The following is a 25,892-nucleotide window of genomic DNA, read 5'->3' as shown; positions in this document are numbered from 1 at the left end:
TGTAGTACTCAGAATGTTAATCTCAAATATCGAATAGTAATTTGTTGCTCTGTAATGATATGTTCATTAAATAGCTTTTATTAGGAACCTGCAGAGAGTTTCCTTTTAATGTTTACTAATGTTCATAATGTCCCGCATGCTGGTAACCAGTCATCAGTGGTAGCTTTTGCTATTCTCCTTTCATACTGTTTCACAGGCACATTTCCATCTTGGTCTATGGCCACCAGTATTATTTTAGTTTCTTTTCCCTTTTCAGCTGCCATGAAAGTACAGCTGTGAACAATTTGTGCAGATCACTTTTTTGCTTTGGATCATTTTCTTATAGTATATGTCAAAGTGGAATTTCTGGCTCAGAAGGTGAGGGGTATTTGAAGTTTGTTAATATAGCCAGATTGTACTTCACCTACCCTTGTAAAACCAGTAAACTGGTGCAGCTCCCTCACCTGTTTCTCAGCATTTCTACCAGATCACTTTTGATTTCATATCTTGTAAGTGAAGGGATCACACGTGAGCCTAAACTGAATGGTAAAATAGGAGGCAGGACGTCACTCTAGAAGAGGTGGCGTGAAGTCAAAGGTGACCTGGCCTAAAGCCTTTGTAATCTCACTGGCTGAATTTGTTTTCAAGAAGATTTTGTTTGTGTTTTTTCACATGTACAGTAAGACATTTACAGATGAGAAAATGAAAATAGAAGAGTGTGTAAAGAAAGGGAAAGAAAATTGTGAAGAGAGTCACCACAGAGCTGTGGCTGCCGAGGTGAGTCCATGACACTTGGTGACTGGCAGATGTGGCAGAGGTCACTGTTCCCTGTTGTGTTTTAAGTACATGATGATATTACTGAAAAGTGTGGGCATAAGTGATATGCTATCACCATCATCTCTGCCTAAAGTAATCACTCTTTTTCCTTACCTTTTTAATTTTTATACTTGTATTACATAGATATACACAGAATATACACCAAATTTTATACTATGCTTTCCTTACTTAACATTATAATTTAGGCATTTTCCCATACTATACACAGAATAGCTTTAATCAGGTAATTTACCTTGAAATAGCCAACCATGAGACATATTTGCCAATCCTTGAGAAACAAATGAAAATAACTCACTAAAGATGTACCACTAGTTGAGCATGGTGGTTCTCACTTGTAATCCCAGCACTAAGGAAGTAGACATGGAAGAATTGTGAGTTTGAGGCTAGTCTGGGTGTACATAGTGAGACCCTGTCCTAAAAAAACACAATAAACACACCACACTCCCCCTCTCCCTAGAACAATATGTACCAATGCAGGTGTACTAGTCGAGAAACCACAGAGACAAAAAGGAAAGCAATGATGTCTGCCTTTAGCTTCTGTAGTTGGTTTTGTGTGTGTGTGTGTGTTGTGTGTGTGTGTGTGTGTGTGTGTGATGTTACTGGGTTTGAACTCAGGATTTTTCACACTTTCTAGGTAGGCATTCTACCATTTGAACCATTCCACCAGCCCAATTTTCTTTAGTTTCTAAAGCATGATTTGTGTATATTTTTTCTAGCTGAGAGAAAAAAAAAGACTTTTATTAGTACATGTGGGCTATGATTGTTCTTGGAAAATAAGAAAACAATTACTTATGTAGTTTATAAACATTAGGGTTTTCAATTAAATATTGACTGTGATGCTGCTTGTAAGGAAAGGAGGGGAAAATAGCCAATGTCTTCCAGCATCGGCATTGTTGAGCTTGTTGAGTCATGTTTACTACCACTTTGGGGCTCTGTCACGGTTACTGGCACCTGAATTGAAGTGGGCTATTCTACATTTCCTGCAGTAATGTGATTCTAGCCACAGAAATGGCCAGCTGGCTTGTGAGGAAGCCAAGGAATCTGAAGTTTTGAAAGCGGCTCCAGAGCCTTTTGCTGTTAGTGCTGGGATCACCTTCTTTGGGGCTTTTTGATTGAGAGTATGCAGCCTCAGCATTACTCTGCAGACCCTCACTGGCCGTGCTCTGTGCTTGTATAGGACTTGTGCAGAAAGCCATGCTCACAGTTTTTTATCTGCAAGAAGGATCACTAAAGTAGATGATTTTAGTGTGCTTTCGTTATTCTCTTCTCAAATCTCAAAGTTGTCATTTGTCTACATCTGATGAAATGACATTATCAAGTCCTGGTGATCCTGTCCTCAGACCTTATTTAAGAAGAATCTGGAAAGTGGCCTGGAATGTTTACTTAAAATATTTTTAGGTTTTTGTTTATAAAATACCTAAACATCCTTAATTTACCGGCAGCTATCCGTGCTTGAGAACTGGAAGGAGAGTGAAGTGTTTAAGTTACAGGTCATGGCATCACAAGCAGAAGCTTATCTTCAGAACCTCAAGCTAACGAGCAGGTATGTGTCTCCCATGTGTCCGTTTTAGCATGTCTTCAGGAAATGAAGTTAGAAGACTTGACACACTTTTTAAAGATTAGGACCATTTTATTTTCAATGGTTATACAATTGATACATGTTCAATTGTAGAAAACCAAAACATAAAAATTATTTTTAAAATCATCTGTGTTCTAAATCTTTTCATTAAGTATTTGTAAGAATGAAAATTTGCACATTTTTCCCACTAGCATTTAGGAAAAATCTTTTCATATTGATAACTATAGTTTTCCAACCTGATTCTGAAAAGTTGGACTGTATTCCAGCATGCAGACACTTCATGATTTATCACTGAAGTGAGACAGTTAAATTGTTTGTGAATTTTTGTCAACATAAGCTGCACTGCATTAAAAATCCTTATAGTTCAGTCTTTATGTACATTACTAATCATTTCTATGCAAAAATATTTCTGGAACAAAGATAATATTTTCAAAGCTTCTTAAACTTTTTGTCCTAGAAAAATGACACCTTTGAAACTATTCCAGGAATTGAGGTGGGGGGATAAAGAGGGTGAATTCAACTATGATATATTGTAAGAACTTTTGTAAATGTTAAAATGTTACCCCAGTACAACAATAATATGACAAAAAAAAAAACTTTAAAAAAAACTAAAAATAAACATTGAAAAAAAACCAAAACTTTTTGCCCAGTGGCTTTCTAGAACAACTGTTACGTAACAGTCTCCAGGGTTTGGGACCTGTTACTACAATGGCTAGTCTTGTGTGTTAAATTTTTTCAGTTCTCATAATCATTACCTGTTTCTGTTTGTTTTGCTTTGTTTTTAGAATAAGGTTTACCTGGGAATGGGGGAGCTCTTCTTCAGCCTGGCATGTAGCACTTCTCCATGTGGATTTTGTTTTTGCAGTACTGGGATTTGAACTCAGGGCCCCTCACACACGTTAGGCAAGAGCTCTACCACTGAGCTACAGCCCCAGCCCTCTATGGGTGTTTTCACACATAAGATTACTTTTCACATGGCTCTTTTATGATGTTATGCACACTGGTTTTGCATTTTTAATCCCATATTGTTTATTCTTCCTAGTGCTTGCTTTTTGATTCAAATTTCAAGCCCTCAAGTTGAACCAGAGATTGATCCTGTGGGTTATGGAAAAAGCATTAGTGTACAATTCTTTCTTCCTTTATTTTCTTTCTTTCTTTCTTTCTTTTTTTTTTTTTTGTTGGGACTGGAGTTTGAACACAGGGCTTCATGCTTGTTAGGCAGATGCACTACTAATTGAACCACTCTGCCTGCCCTCTTCCTTTATTTTCAAGATTTAGTTTTTTTTTCACCAGAAATCTTTTCTGATTCATGGTAAACAGATACATCAATTCTGATTATAGGCTGAGACCAAGTGGTGTTTAAAAGTTCCCATTAAGTGCTCCCCATAGGCTGTGGGTCCTGACTTACCTGGGAAACAAAGATATCTTACTTTATCCAGCAGTATATATGGCCTTCCTTCCATTAAGCTTTGTATATATGTAAATTCTTTCTTGAGGATGCTATGCTAATTCTGCCTATTCCACAGGATAGCCAAAGAGAAAGGGTGAAAAGAAACATTGTTTTTTTCTTTAAGATCTATGAGAACTGACACAATCACAGGTTGATGGTGTTGTTGGTCTTCTTGGAGAGTATTATGTTTGTCATCATCAGTAGGTCACGTTCATCAAGTGCTGAGGTCAGGCCCCATCCTTTTAGTTTTAGCGAGGTGGGGATATAGGTTTTATTGGAACAGTTTCAGTGTTCCAGACTGTCTTTTAAAAAAATTTTTTTAATGCAAAGACAGCTTTAATATTAAACATGAAGATGTCAAATTATCAATTTGGGGGAAATAAATTAAAATTCAGGGCAATATTTTCTCTCTGTTCACCAGTTTTAGGGTTGTTTTGTTTTGGTTTTGATACATCAGTCCTTAAGATTTTCTGCAGTGTCTGCAATGACAAGTTAGACAAGATACCTAATTCTTTAAAAATAATTGTTTTTTTGTGTGTAGTCATGTTAAGTGGATCATTTTCTTGTGTTCATCTGTTTTCGTTTGTATTTAATGCTTCTCATTGTTTCAATTTTTAAAGTAAATATTAAGCAGTTTCATATTTTTACACTTTTTCAGCGATTCTGCAGCATGTCCTGACATGGAGTCTGAGACACAATCATGGGAATCGTTTATTTCTAATGTTACAAAAGAAATTGAGAAAGCAAAGGTAAGCTATAAACATTTCATAATTCTGTCAAAATCTTTAAAGTAGTTACAGTTCTCAGGAGACTTGTGTCATCTTTAAAACATTTTAAAAAAAATATTAATAGCAAAAGTGTGGTTTTTTTGTTGAAATTACTATAAATTTTTCATGATTGATGGATTAGCTATATTTGATAGAGCTTCAGAGCATTCTGATTAATGAGGTCTTATTTGAACTTCTTATAAGAAATAATTGTCTTACTACCTTGCATCTCAGTGTTTATTAAGAAAGTCTTGACCATTTGTAATGTATAATAAGAAAAAATATTAATTGAAAATTGTGGTTTTCCATTGGATTTGCTAGAAAAACTTCACATTTTCCTTTCTACCCACAGTCTCAGTTTGACGACCACATAAAAGCAGTTAAAGATGGTTCTCGGCTCAGTGAACTTTCTAAAGTGCAGATTTCCGAGCTTTCATTTCCTGCCTGTAACACAGTGAGTCTGTCAAATCTATTTTGTGGGGGAGTAATGAGCCACACATTTTTCTTAACTGGCCAAAGTAGCTTGTCGATACTACTGTTTTCTGAGAATGGGGACGGGATAGTGTGATGACTGCTTTAGTGTTTTCATTATTGGTGCTATTCATTAACCTTTTAAGCTTTAGCCATTCTAGCATAAATAGATGGGGATCAGTTTTCCACAGCTGTGCGTGAGTGAAGGACTGACATAAACTGTTTTCCCCTGTCCCTACCACTGCACATTCCTTAGTCCATCTGTACGTGTGTACATGTGCAAATGCATGTATTTTTGCACTTGACCAAATAGTCCAGGAGTAGCAGGTGCCTGTGGTTGAATAAGGCCCTCTACCATTACAACCTGGGATTATACTCATTACTCGATACTTGGAGGTATAAAACCAAAATCTTTTTTTTTGTGGTACTGAGGTTTGAGCTCAGGGCCTCACACTTGATAGGAAGGTACTCTACCACTTGAGCCAGACAACCTAGCCCCAAAACCAAAATCTTATAATTGAGATGTTTCTTTATCAAATACAAAACAAGCATTGCTATGCCAGAGAAGTGCAGAGCTTTGCTGAGGTGACACAATGTTCTTTACTTGTAATTTAAGCTATGTCCTGAATCTTCTGAATAATAGAGATTGTCAAACCTATCTTTTTATTTTAAAATGCATAGCACAGTAAAGCAAAGCATTAATTATATTTTGTGGTTTTACAGTGTGGCTAACCCTAGTATTACTTAATTATAACCTGAGGTACAGGTTTCTGAGATTTAGACACAGAGCAGATGCTTTATAAATACTGAACTGAAATGAATTACACCAAAGATGATCAGACTAAAGGAATGTAAAGACAGTTGAAGGGTTGATTAGAGATGGATTTCAGAATGTTTTGGCATGATGTTAAAATCTCCTGGTTGCTAAAACCAGAGGTTATTTTCCCTAGCACCTCATTTGCACCTTCTTGCTATTGCCAGACCTTTGCCTGGACTATTCATCTCCCTAGAGATGATCTCTGCATCTTGCCTTCCCCTAAAAGTTCGGCCAGGGACTGCTGCCTGGGCCTTGCCCGTATGGTCCTTCTGTCCTGCATATTAGATCTCCTTACTGTGGATGCCCAGCTTCTTAATCAGCCAGGACTTAAACATTTTAAGGGTGGAAAGCGGGACCACCTTGAACAAAGTAAAATATTCTATCAAGATCCAAACTTTTTTTCTCTCTATCAGACTGAGTGAGGAATAGGATTTAATTTAGAATTAAAGATCACTTCTCATTTACAGTTTCTCCAAGTTCTTACAGAGATATGAAGAGAAAAACTTTGGATCTCAGTAGACTATTTTACTATTAACTTATCATTTTAGTTTTTGTAGTTTTATAACTCAAAAGAATTTCATACCCACAATCCTGGCAACTCTCAACAAAGCCAGCAGCTTTGGCCCCAAAGACTGCTTACTTTGTGTCTCATTTCTCTATTGTCCGTTTACTCGGTGTTGATTTGTGATCAAGATTAGATGTGGGCTGGGCCCTCAGTGTTTGCGGGCTTGGGAAAAGACAGACCTTGAACCTACAGTTACAAGCAGAGCCTCCTGAGGTTTTTCATGGCAGAATATTGTAGCCTGGTCTAGAGGTGTTAGCCTCCGAGGAAGATTCCCAGGTAGAATTCCTCTCAGTGAGACAGCAGTCTAGAAGTGGGGCAGACCAAGTGAAGGAGTAGAGGGTGAGCTTTTGAGTAAGAAGGGAGCAAGTTGTGATGTGTAGAGGTCAGAGCTCCAGATGGAAGAAACAGCGTATTGTGAGGTTCAAAAAAAGGAACATACTCCATTTACAACTGAACGAAGCACAGTCTGACAAGGGCAGCTGTAGAGAGAATGACTATAGAAGTATCTAGGGGCCAGGACCAAAGAAACCTTGTTCTCTAAGCTGTATTAAGCAGTTTGAACAGTTATTTAGGTCACTAGAAAAATAGTCTTAAGTTTCAAGCAAAGGGTCTGAAGGGCTGGGGGTGTGGCTCAGGTGGTAGAGTGCCTGCCTGGTAAGCACAGGGCCCTAAGTTCAAACCCCAGTACCTAAAAAAAAAGTTTCATTTCAAGTAAGGGAACATCAGATTGGTACTTTATAGAGATGAGCTGGATGGCAGTTTGGAAAAGTCAGGATGATGAGCTAGAGTGAGTCCCACTTAGCTGGTTATTAGTTTACTGCAATCAGCAGTGTCTGAATGAGGGAGTGGCTATGGGCGTGGAGGGAAGAGAAACAGGAGGGAGAGATGTTAGAAGCAGAGTTGAAAGAACTGTGCTGCTCATGAGACTGGGACACTGTGTGAGGAATCTGGGATGATTTTGAGTACAGTGAGTTTGGGTTGCTCTGGGGTCACCCAAGTCGATGTACAGATATGGATTTTGGGAAGATATTCTAGACTAGAAACTTTAAAAAGTGGGTATTAATCAGCAGTGAGCCAAGCCCCCTGGGACCTAAGAGAATGGGAAGTAGCCTGGAAGAAGGTAGCACCAGGGCCATTCATACTTAGGGCGCAGACAGGGGGAAGAAGTACAAAGGAAAGCTGTTGTAGCCTGATTGGCGAGAGTGAGCAAAGTGGACACTGAACAGAGGGGAACTTTCTGAGAAAGAGGAGGCAGCCAGCACTGGTGGGTGTCACTGTGGCTTAGTGGGATAGAGGGAGCTTTGGCAAGTGTTGGAACAGCTGGTTTTGATGAGTCAGCCACAAATTTAACTGTGAATAGGAAGGTGCAGGTAGGTGGAGACTGGAGATATGCAGGTAGGTAGATGTTGAAGAAGGGCCAGTAGGCAGGTGGAACATCTCATTCACGCAGTTTTTCTGATTTTACAGAGAAAATGACAGAGTTATTTAGAGGTCACAGATCTCCATCTGTTCTAACAGCTAGCAAATTGTGATCAGTAATTCTTTTAAAACAAAATTTTAATTTATTGTATTCAAGTTTGCTGTGCACTTCAGTACAGTTACATTTCTTTTTTTAATTCAAGGCAAACCTTGAATGATCTAACTACTGTGGTGTTTTCTTCACAGATTCGTCCTAAGTTGCCCTCTGAGTCTGTGGGCCTTGAAGATCCAGAGTCCCTGACTTCTGCAAGCAGTGAAAGTGGACCAGTTCACAGGGATCTGACTCTGTTCTCTGCCATTGCTTGTCCAGAGCACACTCCTTCTGCACTGTCACCAGGGTCACCATCTCGCCAGCCTGAGTTTGCTCAGCAGTCAGAGCCTAAGAGGGCTGGCCAGGCAGCTCCGGCAGAACAAAGCCCTGAGCCTGATCAGAAACCCCCTTCTCCAGGATGTGTGACTCATTCAAGCCAGTCTCCGAAAAGGCCATTCAACAGTATCATTGAGCACCTATCAGTGCTGTTCCCAAGTTACAGCAGGTACAAATAGGAAATGTTTGTGCCTGTTAAGTACTTCATCAAACTAAGGTTTACTGATCACATCAAATCATAGCCAGTTAGGGATTGATACGGAAAGGACTGAGTAATTATTTTGCTCAGGAAGACAGGTGCCCCATTTCTTTTCATAAAAATGGAAGTGAGTAAGTATTTTCAGTTTTTTTTCTTTTTTATGGTGCTGGGAATTGAATCCAGAGCTTTGTGTATGTTAGGCAAGAGCTCTTGCACTGTGCTACACTCTCAGACCTCAAATAAATTTCTTAATGAAAACATTGAGCCCTTGATAACAACACGTACTAATGATACACAACCCATAATAACTTACTAAGAATTTCATGAGGTCAGTAATACTTTCCAACACTACTTGCTATGGAATCAGTAAATGTATAAAATAATAGTTATGTGTAGTTGTGTGGTAAACATATCACATATAGCAAAGAAGACAGAAGCAACTTAACACTTTGTAGACAAGACCTCTGATTTGGTAGGGGTATGAAATTAAAAACAAGATTGAATTGGATAGTGAATGAGGTATGTAGACACATCATAAAGGATTCTTGCAAGCATGGAGAAGAGCTGCTCACACCTGAGTCAATTAAGTTGTGAATCAGTTGGGTATGATTGTTAGCACTTCAGTAGTGTTTCTTACTCCCTTGGCACTTCTGCTGTCCAGGTTGTTCAAGAAGGCAGAGGTGATCTTGGGGCAGCTCAGTAGAAAGGAATCCACACGGGCAGAATGACCCTTTCCCTGTGTCTGCCTTACTTCTTTCTCTTGGAAAATGTTAATTACAGGTTTTGCACTTGAAATTTGAGAACAGAGTCATTAAGGTTGGCCAGAATTAATGTTTTATATAGCAGTGGAGCCCTGCCCATTTGAAAATAAGTATATTGTGGCTGGTGGAGTGAGAAGCCCAGAGTTCAAACCCCAGTACTGCCAAAAAAAAAAAAAAAAAAGAAAATAAGTGTATTTTGTCTGCACCTGGGCATATTACCTTAAGTTTGAGAAACAGAATCTTAAGTTCTCCCACTAGCAGTTTTCATACTGGTTGTAAAAATATTCAAGTCATAATCACCAGAAGTATCCTACAAATTAATTGTCTGCACTCTTGATTAACTTTCACAGAGTTTGAGAAATCAAGCAGAAGCGGGTTCAAATGCTGAGAGCTGAGCTCTTTGGGGCAGTGGCACACATATTGAGTAATGATGTCATTCCCATTTGATGGCGCTTGTGAGACAGTCAGGCTGTGAACCTTTTTGGTCACTTTCTTCAAGGGAAGAAGTCTGAAAAACTAGGTTTCTTCTTGGATAGAAAGATTTTATTGATTTCAAGGCCAAACCAATGCTATACTTAATCATTCAGTGATTTGTATAAAGCATGACGTATCTAGACTGTACGAAGTCCACTTTGTTTTACATTTTTATTGTATATGATAGTTGTATAGGGGTTTCATTGTGACATTTCCATGTATGCTTACAATGTACCTGTTTTGGTTCATCCTCTCCATCATTCTCCCTCTTCCCCACCCACTTCTTAAAATGACTTCTACAGGTTTCAGTGTTCCATATCCATACATGGGGAGAAAAATACATCAACTATATTCACCTTCCTTTACTCTCTTCATTTGCCCTCCTCCTCCCAGTAGGACCCTCCCCTTAACATGACCTGCTAATTTACATTTCTGTCCTTCATTGTTCAGTGGGTATTTTGGTATTTGGTATTTTACCTGTAATTATATTTTAATCAGTCTAACCCTGTCTGTTATTCTTTCTTACCCTTTCCCCTACCCCATATTGTTCAGCAGTTGTCTGTGAACTTCATTGTCTTGTTCCTACACAGATGTAATGTATCTCAGTGTCATTCGCTCTCTATGGTTCTCTTCTTCCTTCTTCCCCCTCAGTCTCCTCTAAAAGTGAAGTTCATTTTCTAAAAGAGATGGCATCCCACATGGACTGAGCAGATACGATGTTACTTGGGAATTATTTTGAAATAGTATCTTTAAAAAATAGTGCAGGCAGGAGGCATGGCTGAAGTGGTAGAGCACCTGGCTCGCAAGCACAAAGCCCTGAATTCCACCCCCAGTTCTGAAAGTAAAATTTTCACAACTTCTCAGAGTATGGTTTAAAATAGTTTTCCTTTTCCAGTATACTTGTACTATTGACATGTGGTCTGAATATTACCCTTTTTGTGTTTGTTTTTTTGTATTTTGGGGTTGGGCCATGGCATTAACATTGGCACACATTCTTTCTCAGCAGTGGAAATACTGTCGTGTTCTTTATTACTCGCTTTCCCTTTCAGCACCGAGCTTGCTGGTTTTATCAAAAAAGTTCGAAGCAAAAACAAGAACTCACTCTCAGGATTACGTATTGATGAAATTGTTGAAAGAGTGACAGAGCATATTCTAGATGAAGAGAAAAAGAAAAAGGTATTTCATCCAGATGCAAGAAAATATCTAGCTTCATCCTTATTTATTTATAAAATGTGAGAATGGGGGGGAGGGGGAGACTCCAGTATAGAGAGCAACTTAGTCAAGGCAGAAGACAGTGGAGCTTTTAGGTAACTGGACTTGGCTTTCTTGTGACCTCCTTCACCTCTACCCACCTCATTGTCTCTGTAGCCAAATCCAGAAAAGGACAAGAGGACATCTGAGACCAGTTCTGCTGCTTCTGTGACCAGGTCCTCCCAGGGCCCACCCTCAGTGGTTATTGGACCATCATACAAAACCAAGGGGCAAAAAACAGAAGATATCCCTGTGAGTGTTACATGTATAACTGTAGCCAGTTTGCTTTCCAATGAAGAATATGGAGGAAGCAGTTTTGGGGTGTTTTGGGGTTTTTTTTAGCAGCACTTGGGTTAGAACTCAGGGCCTCACACTTGCGAGGCAGGTGCTCTACCACTTGAGCCACTAGGCCTGCCTTGTTTTGTGTATTTTCGAGATAGGATCTTGTGAACCATTTCCCTAGGGCTGGCCTCTAACTGCCATCCTCCTGATCTCTGCCTCCTAAGTAGCTAGGATTACAGGTGTGAGCTAAGAAGCAGAATTTTTAATCCATGATTTATCCCCTTTCTCTTCACTTCTAGACCTAATTTGTTTGATCCTAAAATTAGAAACCAGATTACACTGTGTTGAAGATGCCCAGTTAGGACCAGCAGTTGAGTGACTGTGATGAGCGCCTCATGCACAGAGCAGGGAACAGCCCTGCCTGAGTGACAGCTCAGACTGTGCCAGGGGTCTGGGCCTTCTCTCTCTGGCTAGTGTTTTGCTGCACATGGTCAAGTGTGTTGATTTCTCATATTGAGTGTAGTATTTTGAGTAGTTGGGAAAAATAATTTTTGGATAATTTTATTCTTTATAACCATGGGCTTTGGAATCGCACAGACTGGGTCACATCACTTAACACCACTGTGAGCCCAGGTAGCATCTACATGTCCATGCTGTCACTCGGTTAAGTGCTGCTGTGCAATGGCCAAGTCGGCACTGTGCTCCAGAAAGGCTGCTTGCTGCCCTGTGCCTTGTCCCTGGGAGGGGCTAAATGTGTCTTAAATTTGACATGCTGAATTAAGTCATTTATTTTCCTTTTAGGCAATAAGAATTGTTTACATTTACATAGAACATTTTACAAAATTCTATTACATCTATGATCTGAATTGATAAGAGCTTATAATTGTCCACATTTTATAATAAGGAAATCAAGGCACAAATGCTCGATTGTTTGAAGATGTGGATATAGCTCAGAGCATGCAGCATGTCATTCCTAATCTTCCCATACTGACTAACCAATGCTTGAGACCCACTAGGGATGCACATGTGGTTGAAAAGAGGGCCCATGGCTTGGGCAGGAGGCTTTAGATTGGAATCTGGTGTAGAGCACCACTTCTCACTTCTGCAACTGTGATGCCAGAGTGTGAATGACATTAAAAGAGCTGCAGACCTCATGCCATTCTCACTAGGGAGTCAGCAATGCAAGATTGCACAAAGAGTGCTAGTTTGTTAACTTGGGCTAGCATCAAGTCTTTTTGTAAATTTGTTTTTATTACTCCTACTACATTTTTCACTTTCTACTACCCATTGAAGATTTCCCACACACTGCATGGTCTCAGCTCACAGAGGATCTCACCCCCACCCCACCCTAGGGAGGGCATTTCTGCATGGCCCGTCTGGAGTCTTCATCTCTCCCAGGTATTTCCGATGGTTCCCATGCTCTGTGGTCCTCCAGGCAAGATTCTTTCTTGGGCGGTCACATTCGTGTGTGTGCCCACATGTGCACTACTGACCACCCCTACCCCAGGTACAGTCTAGCTAATCATCTGAAGGAGGGAGGGCTTTCTGCCTCACAGTTGGTGTTGATAAGAATTAATGTACAAGCTGAAACCTTACCAAATTTTAAGAAAAAAATATATTCACAGTGGGACTTTCCTTGGTAGTCATGGGTAGTTTTTTTAAATTGAAAGCTTTTGTATTTTTAAATTTCAAAAATAGTACTTGTTCACAATAGAAAATATAGACAAAATGGGCATTCTCTAAAGCTGGGATTACACGTGGCACACATATGTAATCCCAGCTACTTGGGAGGCTGAAGCAGGAGGATTGAAAATTCAAGGCCAACCTGGACAATATATCAAGACCCCATCTCAAAAACAAACCTTAAACTCTACCCTCTAGTCAGTATTATCACATTGATACTACTTTTTTGAACTCCTTTGTGTGTATACATGAATTTCACCAAAGCTGAGTAGTCATACTTTTTATGTCCTTTGGGAGGAATATTTCAATGTTTTAAAATTGTGATTTTCCTTTTTACTTAGAAATATACTGTTACCGTTTTTCCACACTCGGAAACAAGTTAAGTGTGGGTTTTACAACATAACATGGCTCTGAGCTTTGCAGAGGGAATTGGAGAGGCCTTACCCTGCACGTCCCAGGGCTGATGCTCCGTTTTTCCCTTGCCCCTTGAGTCATGGATGACAACAGCATCTGCCCCCATCTCTGTCTGGGCCCAAGCAGTGCCTTGGGAAAGGTAGTAAACCCCCGTGCAGCAGCTCAGGATCTGCACAGCCTTTAGTCACTGCCTGGAGCTCAATTCCCTGATCCGAATCCCCCGCTTCGACGGTCTGCATTGTCAGTCATGCAGGCACAGGACTGTTGGGACCTTATCTGCTGTTAAAGACACAGATAAACAAGACTCACTGCCTTCAAGGGGCTCAAAGTTAAAGCAGTGAGTTAGGGGAGAAGTTAATGATGCACTCTGGAGTGGGTACTGTGAACTGCAGGCAGAACTCTGTGCCTGATGGCCTATGTGGCACTTGGGGTCTGCTGTCACATAGAAAAGCACCTTCCATCCCTCCTGTGTCCTGTGCCCATGTGATCCCTGACGGTGGGTGTTTGTTGGATGAGCCATCAGTTTGTTCTGTGTTGATTTGCACATGTAATCCATGTTCATAGAAACTTCAGAAAATGGTAAAAAGAAAATGAAGTCCCCCTTAACCAGGGTAACCCTGTTAATATTTATTATATATTAGATTCTTTTCCAGGCACCACTGTAGATACATACTCTAATTTTATAGATCCGAATTGTATGATAAGTACTATCCTGTCACCTGCATTTATTCAGTGGTCTGTTGTGACCGAGTTTCTGCATTAAGGATTATGAATTTCCAGTTGGCTATGTGACAGTCCATTGTGTGGGTGTGTTGTGATTTAAATCCCTATTAGGTAATTAGAAGAATGATTAATTGTAATGTTAAGCTGGTATCACTTTAGGCATAGCATGAGATAAATGGGCATTTGTAGTATTTCACCTGGGAATTTATTAACCATAAGAAACTTTTTTTTCTGGCTGGGCACCAGTGGCTCACATCTATAATTGTAGCTACTTGGGAAGCTGAGATCAGGAGGATTTCAGTTCGAAACCAGCCTAGGGAAAATAGTTCACAAGACCCCTATCTCAAGAATAACCAGAGCAAAAATGTACTGGAGATGTGGCTAAAGCAATAGAGTGCATGCTTTGTAAGTGCAAAGCCCTGAGTTCAAACAACAGTCCCACCAAAAAATTTAAGAAAACAATTTTTCTTCTGAGAAAATTAGAAGTCCAAAAATGTACTTTTCTTTTTGTATTTTTATGGGGGTTTTTTCTTAGAAGCTATTTAAAAACAAGTTGTTTCTTCAGTCCAGCTGTAATTGAAAATAATTTGCCACAATCTGTGGCAAAAACATTTGAAGGCCACTCATATCATGAATCATGAGGGGTTCATGTCATTAAAATATCTTCATCTTTACTATTCAGATATGTTTGTTTCCACAGGCACCAGGTGTAAATTCCTGTGAAATATGCCACGAGGTGTTCAAATCAAAAAATATGCGTGCACTAAAATGTGGGCACAAGTTTCACAAAGGGGTAAGAATTCTCTTTGGGCACTCTTATACCATGTACTGTATATTTTGAAAAAAAAAATGGGTGATTTTAATTTTTTTTCCCCTACACATCAGTACTTGTGTTTCCAAAAAACATTTTCTTATAAACCTCCACACATCAATGCAAAGACTGGTGTGGAAAAAAAGGGGTCATTGGTCTTGGGCCAGGGTACTTGCAGCTCTGAGACTCCTTTCTGTCCATCATTTCATGGGTAGAAAGAAAATTTACCCAATATTAATTTCTTGAAAAGTGATTCCTTACATAACTGAATAGATAAACATGACAACAGTTTGTCAGTTTAGTGTAGTGTTTGAAAATGGTTTAACATTTTAAAGAAGAAAACCTAGTTGGGGCCCTTGTGCCTGACCCTGGGAGATTCTGGTTCAATAACTTTCCAAGACTTATGTATTACTGTCTTGGTGTTCTGGGTACTTTGAGTTTCATTTTATACCCCTGCTTCTGAGTTAGAACAGATTAGGTCTGGTCTCTGCCATATTGGTTTATTAAATCTCGAAAAGGGATAAATAATAGAATACTCAATAGAAGGAGTTTTTTTTTTTTCATTTTTCTTTTATTATTCATATGTGCATGCAAGGCTTGGTTCATTTCTCCCCCCTGCCCCCACCCCCTCCCTTACCACCCACTCCGCCCCCTCCCTCTGCCCCCCCCTCAATACCCAGCAGAAACTATTTTGCCCTTATTTCTAATTTTGTTGTAGAGAGAGTATAAGCAATAATAGGAAGGAACAAGGGCTTTTGCGGGTTGAGATAAGGATAGCTATACAGGGCATTGACTCACATTGATTTCCTGTGCGTGGGTGTTACCTTCTAGGTTAATTCTTTTTGATCTAACCTTTTCTCTAGTACCTGTTCCCCTTTTCCTATTGGCCTCAGTTGCTTTAAGGTATCTGCTTTAGTTTCTCTGCGTTAAGGGCAACAAATGCTAGCTAGTTTTTTAGGTGTCTTACCTATCCTCACCCCTCCCTTGTGTGCTCTCGCTTTTATCATGTGCTCATAGTCCAATCCCCTTGTTGTGTTTGCCCTTGATCTAATGTCCACATATGAGGGAGAACATAAGATTTTTGGTTTTTTGAGCCAGGCTAACCTCACTCAGAATGATGTTCTCCAATTCCATCCATTTACCAGCGAATGATAACATTTCGTTCTTCTTCATGGCTGCGTAAAATTCCATTGTGTATAGATACCACATTTTCTTAATCCATTCGTCAGTGCTGGGGCATCTTGGCTGTTTCCATAACTTGGCTATTGTGAATAGTGCCGCAATAAACATGGATGTGCAGGTGCCTCTGGAGTAACAGTCTTTTGGGTATATCCCCAAGAGTGGTATTGCTGGATCAAATGGTAGATCGATGTCCAGCTTTTTAAGTAGCCTCCAAATTTTTTTCCAGAGTGGTTGTACTAGTCTACATTCCCACCAACAGTGTAAGAGGATTCCTTTTTCCCCGCATCCTCGCCAACACCTGTTGTTGGTGGTGTTGCTGATGATGGCTATTCTAACAGGGGTGATGGAATCTTAGCGTGGTTTTAATTTGCATTTCCTTTATTGCTAGAGATGGTGAGCATTTTTTCATGTGTTTTCTGGCCATTTGAATTTCTTCTTTTGAGAAAGTTCTGTTTAGTTCACTTGCCCATTTCTTTATTGGTTCATTAGTTTTGGGAGAATTTAGTTTTTTAAGTTCCCTGTATATTCTGGTTATCAGTCCTTTGTCTGATGTATAGTTGGCCAATATTTTCTCCCACTCTGTGGGTGTTCTCTTCAGTTTAGAGACCATTTCTTTTGATGAACAGAAGCTTTTTAGTTTTATGAGGTCCCATTTATCTATGCTATCTCTTAGTTGCTGTGCTGCTTGGGTTTCATTGAGAAAGTTCTTACCTATACCTACTAAGTCCAGAGTATTTCCTACTCTTTCTTGTATCAACTTTAGAGTTTGGGGTCTGATATTAAGATCCTTGATCCATTTTGAGTTAATCTTGGTATACGGTGATATACATGGGTCTAGTGTCAGTTTTTTGCAGACTGCTAACCAGTTTTCCCAGCAGTTTTTGTTGAAGAGGCTGCTATTTTCTCCATCGTATATTTTTAGCTCCTTTGTCAAAGATAAGTTGCTTATAGTTGTGTGGCTTCATATCTGGGTCCTCTATTCTGTTCCACTGGTCTTCATGTCTGTTTTTGTGCCAGTACCATCAATAGAAGGAGTTGAAAAGACTCATAGAACCTCTTTTGCATGGTCTGCTGCCTTCAGAGATGAGTCCTGTGCCAGGGCTTTCCAACTTTCCATGCACACCCAGCCATGTGGTAGCAGCAGCTCAGCCAGGTGCAACAGGGAGCAGAGCACACAGGCTGTGGAATGTTGGAGAACCCAGAGCTGAGGCCAAGCAGAATGTTGATGAGCTAAGAATTGGGTGATGGAGTCCATGGGCCACAAAAATGCCACCCTCCACAAGTCAGAGCAGGTGAAACCAATAGCTGAGACTGGAGCCAGGGTGTGGAGGGAGGGCAAGGCCTCCCTCTGGGGCTTCATCCAGACTCCTTTGCCTGACACACATCAAGGTCCCTGAGTAATTGGCAGCTCTAGGCCCTGCCAGACTTGGAGGTGACATTAGCCATGCCTGTGGAGAAATCCAGTGGCACAGGAGAATTAAGGACCCACGTGGTGCTGAAGACACTGACTGATTTTGTTTCCTCCTTTTCAGTGCATTAAGCAGTGGCTTAAAGGGCAGAGCACTTGCCCTATCTGCGGCAGTGGTGACCTCCTGTCAGAAGAGTAGCCTGCACCTTCCCTCCTGGACAGGGAAGCCCAGTGAATGCCAGGAACCACCTTCCTGCTGCTCTAGGTAGCCTCTCTTCACTAAAGTATTGTTCACCTGTGTGCTGAATTGAAATGATGACGACGTCCTACCTTTGGTATAAAAAAGCAAACATTTGAAGACTCTCTTGCCCTGTGTGTCACAAAGATAATCAGTGGAAACTTTAATGCAGTTGATATTGAGTGATTTCCCTTGTCTGATTATCAGGTCATGTGTCACATTCCGCATTGTAGGGGCTGCTGCAGAGCAGCTCTTTGCAGGTAGGTGGCTTCTTTTGGGAAGTATTTTGAGTGCAGTTCTTAAGTTGTAAGAATTCTTTACCTGGCCAAATACTCTAGGGTTTTCCTTTTGTGTTTGAAAAATCTTTTCTAATAGAGCCGCAAGAGAGATACTGACCTTTAAAAATTGGGGAGAAGGTGGCTCAAGCAAGGAGGCAAGCATGAGGTCCTTAGTTTAAATTTCAGGACCACCACCAAAAACAAAACAAATATTTTATGGCATTCAGCATTCCTAAAGATATCTCTACATGTTCCTTAAAGATTCTGCATTTTGAAAATGGGCTTAAGCAAGTCACATTTTAATAATTTGTTAGTTAATATAAACTATTGGCTGATATAAACCACACGATTCAAATCCCTTCATGAAAAACCCCATGTGCTTTGATTTTTCATTGCATTATTTTACTGCCCTTACAGATATTTAAAGTGTTCATTTTTCATCTTTTAAAGATGTGATCTGACTTTTGAAACTCAGTTATAAAACCATTTTTATTAGTATCAGTCAAGACTTTTTTACCCCAAAAACCAAGGCTTTGTATTCATACCAACACCACATTCGGAACTTATTCTCAGAATACTCTGCAATCTCATTAGCAGCTTTCCGCCTTCTTTATGATTCAGTGGAAAAGTGCCTGGATGTCTCCATCTAGCACATCGCTGAGCACACAGGCGCTGTGTAGAACCAGGTGCCATCATTCTCTCATTCCCTATTCTTATCTCACCACCATACAAGAGAAACTTGTGTAATTAGACAATCCTGAGGTGTTTGTGTTAACACTTGTTCCGTGTTTGACATTTGTGTAAAGTAATGCATGCCATCTTGTACTGTGGCCTGAGAACAAAACCGTAACTGCATTAGAAGCTATTTAAAAATTAGAAATCTTTTAGTGACCTATAATCAGTGGTAAATACAGAAACATGAATCCTGAATCCTGGACACATTCCATTTCTCTCAAATGTGAAGGATTAGAAAACGTTTTTCAGTCTGTTCTTTGTTCCACTGGAAACCCAGAGTCATGCGTGTATGAATGGCTTTGGTCACCTTCTGCCTGTGTCCCACATGAGTTGTGATGTCCTAGTGACTTAGTCTGTGCAGCTCACTCCTTATTCTGAAACATTCTCCATGGTGGTCCCTGAAACATCATTGTATATTCAGAAGAGTTGAGAGCTGTGCATATGAACTCTGTAGGACTGGCTTGCAGCATTGGGTAAGAGGGGAAGAGCAACCGTCTGGAGAATGTTCTTGCTTAACTTCAAAGCCTTGTGAACATGCCTTAGATTTGTCCAACAGTGGTCAATAAAAGAGCTTTAAAAGACTAGCAGTCTGCTGTCATTCTTGTCCATTCTCTCTTAGGTAATTTTTAAAATGCATTCCAAAAAAAAAAAAAAAAATGCATTCCACCTGAAAATTCAGGCCTCTGTTGCTATGCTAACATTTAAAAACTGACTTCACTTGGAAAGAACAGCCATGCTATATCTTGACCAAACATCTTAGGACATTTTAAAGCCTTGATCAAAACATGCCTCTGTGCCTAAATAAAGCTTGCCAAACTAAAGGTCACAAGATTGACTATTTAAATTTCTGAATGGAAAATTTATACAGAGATGACACAGAGTTTACTGTTTTAGGCTAATTAAGAGATTTTTCATGGGAATATATATAAAAATGCTAAAGAAATTACATTCCTCAGTTTTTTTTTTTTTTTGAGGCATTGTGGATTCACAGACTGTGAAAGTTTAATTGATAGCATTTCCTTTTTAGAAGACCTTTCGGGTATGCTGAGCACTGAAAGCAAATTTTTAAAAATCTTTTTACTCAAGTATATTAAAAGAATTATAAATATATATTTTTAAATCTGGTAGCATTTAATTCAAAATAATATGGAACTTAAGGCAATTACTATCTCTTAAATTTTTATTTTTTCTCTGGCATGCTTAATCTGTTATGAGTAAAATTAACAATATAAAATTGAGGTGGGAGCCCCACACTGCAAACGGTTACATTTTTAAGGTAATGTAAAAGACTATGGCTGGTGATTAGCACACCACACTAAAGCCGTTAAGAACATTGCATGACCCTCTGGAGAAGTAGGTTCGAGGAGACAATGACAAAGGTGGGCTTTGCTTCACGAGGAACCTGCTGAGTAGGCTAAAAAAGCAAAGCAGTCAAGTGATGGGTACTTTGTCAGAATGCAGGCCCAAATCATCTCCAGTCTGAACCTGTGGGAAAGTTACACCTACACATAGACTTGCTTAAAGGTGCAATCATGTGAAGACTTGGTTGTCAGTCATGTCTACTTTCTTTCTGTTTTCTCTAGTCTGACATAGTGAACTAACAGAAGTCCATATCTTTCCTGCTTTGTGAGAAGGATAAGCCAGGCCTGTCATGGAAACTGGAAACAATTCCACAGATGTGTACTGAGTACCTACTGCATGCAGGGCACCAGGCTAGACATTTCACACAGCAGTAAACAAGAGATGGCCCCATGACCATGACTCCCTGAGTTCAAACCCCACTACTGCTCAAAAAAAAAGAAAAAGGTGGCCCCATGAGAATATGATCGAAGTATGCTACATGTGTGTATGAAAATGTCATAACAAAACCTATTTTGCACAATTACTAGACACTACTAGGGCTGGAGGTGTGGCTTAAGTGGCAGAGTGCCTGCCTAGCAAGCATGAAGCCCTGAGTTCAAACCTCAGCCCCACTAAAAGAGCCTGGAAATGACATAGGGAGAGTTTGGTCCTGTAAGGAGGGTTTTCTTAGCTGAGATACAGTTCTCCCTCAGCACGTCTAGATTGGAAAGCATTGAAAAGTAGTTTTGATCCTGAGATCTCCCTGAATTGACTTTGGGGAGACTGTGATTCTATAGTGAAGGATAATTTCACCTGTGGCTTTCCTGTTCAATTTGGGTTTAGGATTAGAGTTCCCCTCATTGGGGGATTTGTCCTAATGCCTCCAAAGAGGCCTACATAAGGCCAGTCCTAGTGGAGGACCTATGTACTCCAGGCCTCCAGGCTCAGGGCAAGAGCTGTTCTCATTCTGTCACTCCCTCCACTTTATATTTTTCTTCCCATCCCTCTTTTAAAAGGGAAAAATATTTAGCAAAATGCAGAAATTGAACACCACTAATCAACTACAAAATCCTAATGAGTCAACTGTCCATCAAGGCAGACTGATCAGCCATCAAGTTAAAAGATTTTTAGCTGTATTTTGGGTATCCCTGTGGAAAACCCTTAACCGCTCACAGTTAGACAAACATCACTTCCAAACGGATCATAGTCCTAAGTAGGTTTCTACAAGAAAACAGACAATTCTGCCTTTGAAATAGATTCCTTAGAAAACAAAGCACTAACCGTAAGAATGAAAAGTTCTTAAAACTCTTAAGAGTTTCCTTACTGGGCTGGGGGTGTGGCTTAGGTACAGCACCTGCCTAGTGAGCTTGAGGGCCATGAGTTCAAACCCCAGTACCACAAAAAACAGAAAACCCTTGATAAGTTGCCATTGCCATTGACAGTGAAAAGGCAAGCCATAAGGTGAAAGGTGGAGCACATACTTACTTACAAAGAAAAAGGTAGCCAGTATGTTCAGAGATAGGCAAAACTTGAATAGGTATTTCACAAATACCCAGATGCTTCACACGTTTTGATAGCTAAATTTTTTCACTCTCCATCAAGAAAATAGTTAAAACCTTACAGAAAGGAGGTAGAAATTGTCTTGAAGTTGCCTAGTGCTGGCAAGTAGGGCCATCTGACTGAGCAAGGAGCTGTTTTGCCATTCCCGTGCCATTGGTGAAGGTGTATGGTGGTGGAGTGAGCTCCTGCTGGCCCCAATAACAAAAGCCAGTTAGTCTGTGGACTCATGGTTAAGCACAGCTGTTATTAAAATGTATATAATACATACGTTAAAAACAACAACTTGTTATCTGTGTCTTGGAGTTAATGTTACAGTGTCTGTGGAACTACTGTAAAATGGGTCCTGTGGCTCGTGCTGTGATTAGTGGTGGCACATCGGAAGCTCCCAGTCAGCTGTGGTGGGAGGGTTTACACTACAGACCTGGGCAGATGTGTCCCCGCAGTCCTTGCCTGTCTGGGGAATCTGCTAATACGTAGTTTTTTTTTTTTATTCATATGTGCATACAATATTTGGGTCATTTCTCTCCCTTCCCCCCACCATGTGTAGAGTTCTGTCTGGTCGATGGTCCTGTGGCGCCCTGTCTGCCTTTCTCCTTTCACATCTGAGATGATGATGAAGGGTCCCCAGCCTTCTGAGATGGTTCTGCTGAATGAGTTCCTTCCCACTGCTCTCTGGTCAGGGCCCTCACTCCTGGCCCTCCCCCTTCAGTGCTGTCCTAGAAGGACACTGCTCCCCACAAGGCCCTGGCCCAGTAACAGAGACATAGTCTGTTGTTGAGATAGCCTGTTGGTGTTTCCTTGGGCACCAGTCCCGGCAGCATCTTTGTCCCCAACCAAAGCTGGCCTTCTGGCAGAACCCAAGTCAGGCATCCTTCCTGCCCCTTCAGGAGGCTCCCCAGAGGGATGCCAGCAAGCTCCAGCGCAAGCATGTTTCATCAGGGACCATGAGTAGGCCACTCAGCTCCCTGGGAGGGAAGATGGGCTGGCCAGTCAGCCCCTCACTCCGGCCAAGACAGCCTTCCAGACAACGGTGGTCAATGTGAATTGCCAGGCTTCAGTGGCACAGGGCACTTAAAAGAGAGAAACTTGTTCTTTCTGGTGTGCTTTTGTGTCAGACAGAGGTGTTACTGTTTTCAGCAAATACCTGGGAGCTCCAGTGAATAAATACTGTTCTGTTTTCTAAGGCTTTTCCTCCTCCATTTTTCAGTTATGTATAAAGGCATTTCGCCCAGTTCCTTCAGTCTTCTATTTCAGTTTCTATTTATTTGCTGTGATAGAAAGGTCTTAATTTAGATCTCCCTGCCACCAGTTCCAAGAAATCTGCCACCAGCTCCAAGCTTCGTGTCCTGAAGTGCCACCCCATTCCAGTGGGCTGAGCCAACAGCCTCTGAAGAGAAAGCAGCTGAACACATCAGCATTGTGCTTCTAGAGGCTGGTCACAGCCCAGTGCCAACAGGACTCTGGCTTTCACTGGGGCCATCGGTTTTGCAACCTCTAAACTGCTGGACTTCGGAAAGCTGGGGCGTAAGATGTGCTGTATCCCATCCAAGGAGTGAGCTTGGATCCTGCACAATCATGCACTGCGAGCCAGTGTCATTTTTTACTGCACTGGGGCCTGTCAGGGGAGGGGTCCTGGTGTCCTCAACCTCATCCACACCCCTTTCCACCGTCACTCCTCCCAAGGACTTGGAGCACCCCAGCTGTTCTCCCTGGTCATCTTGATTCACCTCTTTAACTCACCCATCAAATCTACCATGGGCAGGCTGTGCTGTAGGTACCAGAGTTACTGCAGGGAACAGAAGAGAGGAGAAACCTGGACATTGCAGTAGGAGGGGCTGAGGCCAAGGAAGCTAGTGAAATACATGGTGTGGCACTAGCAATCCAGAGGAGAATGGAGCTGGGAAGGCAGTGAGGGAGTTGGGGGGAAGGTCAGGGGAGAAGGTGGCTCTTGGGGGCAGCCTCTCTCCTGAGCAGGGAGAGGGACGCAAGAGGGAAAGCTGGGTTGTCTGAGCCAGAGAAACCAGGGCCGTCCTTTGGAGGACTGTGCAGAGGTGGGGCTCCCCAGGGATGGATTAGGGTGGAGGTGTGGGCGGTGGCAGCCTTGTCACAGCTGGCAGGCAGCCAGCATGATGGGCCTCCTTGAATGGTAGTTCTGCTTGTGGCCTCAGACTCAAGGGACTTGGCCTGGGGACAGGCAGGGGAGCATTTCTGATACAGTTTTACCCATGTTACCATATCAGCCCCCTATCGCAGCCCCTGCTCCCACCCTTTCTCCAGGGCCTTGAAATTCTGGGCCGGTGAGGCCCCACAGAGGATCTGCCCTGCAAGTGCTGCCACGCACCTGGAGCAACCTCTTCCTCACTGTGCCTCCTTATGCCGACTTTCTGTACCCCAGCCAGCCCCACCTGCGACAGCTAGCCCCCTTCCCTTCCCATCCTGTGCTCACACCGCAGGATAAGACACCCCAACTCCACTTCCATCCTGCCACATGTCTGCTCTCTTCAGGGGGTGCTTCTTAGGAGCCACTTAACTTTCTTGTGTTTGTTGTTCTAAGACAGGATTTCACTATGTAGCCCAAGCTGGCCTCAAATTTTCCATCCTGCCTCCACCTCCTGAGTGCTGGGATTACAGGTGTACACCACCGTGCACAGTGTTACTTAACTTCCTAGTGTTGATTTTTTCCATTCATGCAATGGAGATTAAATGAATGTGCCTTACTCATAGTAGCTGCTCAGAAAATACTTTAAAATATCCTGGTTACAGGATAAGAGCCACTGACCACAAAACTGGTGACCTCCAAGTCTGGGCCCCCAGCCCTGGCTCTGCTCCTCACTGTCACCCAAAATGATTTTTGCTAGTAGCCGTTTTAGGCTACTGCATTGAGTATTTATGAACATTGTGGCATTTAATTTCCTTCAAGTCTACAAATTCAGATTACTCCCGTTTTACAGATGCAGAAACAAACCTAAAAGGCTAAATAATTTCCCCAAGGTTGTGCAACTAGAAAATGTCTGAGTTAAGATTTGCATCTGCTGAGTACTCATGGCTCAGCCATTCCTCTGCTCTCCACTGCTTCCTCTTCAGCACAAATCTGCTTGTCCTCCAAGTTCCCACACTGCAGATCGTGTAGGCGGTACAAGCTTTGCAAGCCCAGTCCACTCTGCTTACATCCACCCCACAGCTGACGTGGGCATCCCTATCCTTCAGGCTGCCCATGAGACCTCACCATGGTGCATGACGGATGCATGGCTTTCCCCATGGTTAGGATGCTACAACCCTTGAACCATTCTCATCACTGTCCTAATTAGGCCAGGTTGTTTTGCATTTAGTTTTTCCTGAAATTTTGATTGCCTTTTTCTTCACTTTGTGCATTCTTTGCACCGCTGTGCCTTTAGTTTGTTCTCGTAGGCTCCTTCCAGCCTCCAATCTAGAGCTGCCCTTACTGCTATCAAGGATGGGACCAACACCTTCCTCAGATTCATGCTTTTCTCTTGATTTATAACCTTACTTTGCTGGGGAACATAATCCAGAGGCTCTAATCACCAACACTTCCTAAGATAGCTGGGGTTCCAATAAGGAGCCTGTGAAATGTGGAAGCAATTCCACATTGAGAGCAGGCGCTCTTACCATACCCTCCTCCTAAGCAGAAAGCACCCAGTACGTTAGCAATAAGCATCTCCATTAGCTATCAGCTTCTTTGTAGATGCTGTTTATCAGATAGTTCTTTTTTATAGCAAAAAGTGATTTATGAGCGAAGTAAAAGTACATCTTGAGGTGGGGGGCGGGCCTACACGGGGACAGGAGGTATGTGTAATTAAGCAGTCTCCGTCAGAGGTGGGGTCGAGCTGATCACTGCCTCGGGATTGGCCAGCTGGAGCCGTGTCAGGATGAGAAAGTCGTCAGTGCCTGGGGGTAGATTCAACTCTTGCCACTAGAAATTCACCCATCAGTCCTGTTGTTTCCAGAATCCAAGGTGACCTGAGAAGCTAATAACTCAGAGCAAAAGACACAGATACCAGATGGAGGCAGAGCACTGGCAGTTCCATGTGCAGTCACTGACATGTCTCAGTCTTGAGGGAATTAGGGTGGTGGCTGTGCTGTTCAGGTTTCCTGATTAAGTAATGAACTAGTTAGTACATGAGAAGGGGACAAACTGTCACAACTGAAGTATGAAAATGAAAAGACACCACTATCAAGCAGAATTTAAGAGAAAGAGTCTTAAAAATCCAATTTAATTATGT

At 41.5% G+C, this 25,892-nt stretch overlaps 1 protein-coding gene across 2 annotated transcripts in view; it reads left to right on the top strand.

Annotated features, from left to right (window-relative positions):
• The window catches only part of Ttc3 (tetratricopeptide repeat domain 3), a 99,835-nt gene extending 80,503 nt beyond the window's left edge, over positions 1–19,332 (top strand). For both annotated transcript variants that reach the window (XM_020174717.2, XM_074072668.1), the window contains exons 37-45: positions 660–756; positions 2,259–2,359; positions 4,504–4,594; positions 4,965–5,066; positions 8,131–8,480; positions 10,795–10,921; positions 11,114–11,248; positions 14,799–14,891; positions 17,624–19,332. In XM_020174717.2, coding sequence (XP_020030306.2) covers positions 660–756; positions 2,259–2,359; positions 4,504–4,594; positions 4,965–5,066; positions 8,131–8,480; positions 10,795–10,921; positions 11,114–11,248; positions 14,799–14,891; positions 17,624–17,698 — 1,171 coding nt within the window. In that variant the 3' untranslated portion in view covers positions 17,699–19,332. The remainder of the gene's footprint in view (positions 1–659; positions 757–2,258; positions 2,360–4,503; positions 4,595–4,964; positions 5,067–8,130; positions 8,481–10,794; positions 10,922–11,113; positions 11,249–14,798; positions 14,892–17,623) is intronic.
• The last annotated feature ends 6,560 nt before the right edge of the window (positions 19,333–25,892 follow it).

This window comes from Castor canadensis, chromosome 5, assembly GCF_047511655.1.
Source record: "Castor canadensis chromosome 5, mCasCan1.hap1v2, whole genome shotgun sequence".
Lineage (NCBI taxonomy): Eukaryota > Metazoa > Chordata > Mammalia > Rodentia > Castoridae > Castor > Castor canadensis.
This window is presented reverse-complemented; position numbering and strand designations above follow the sequence as displayed.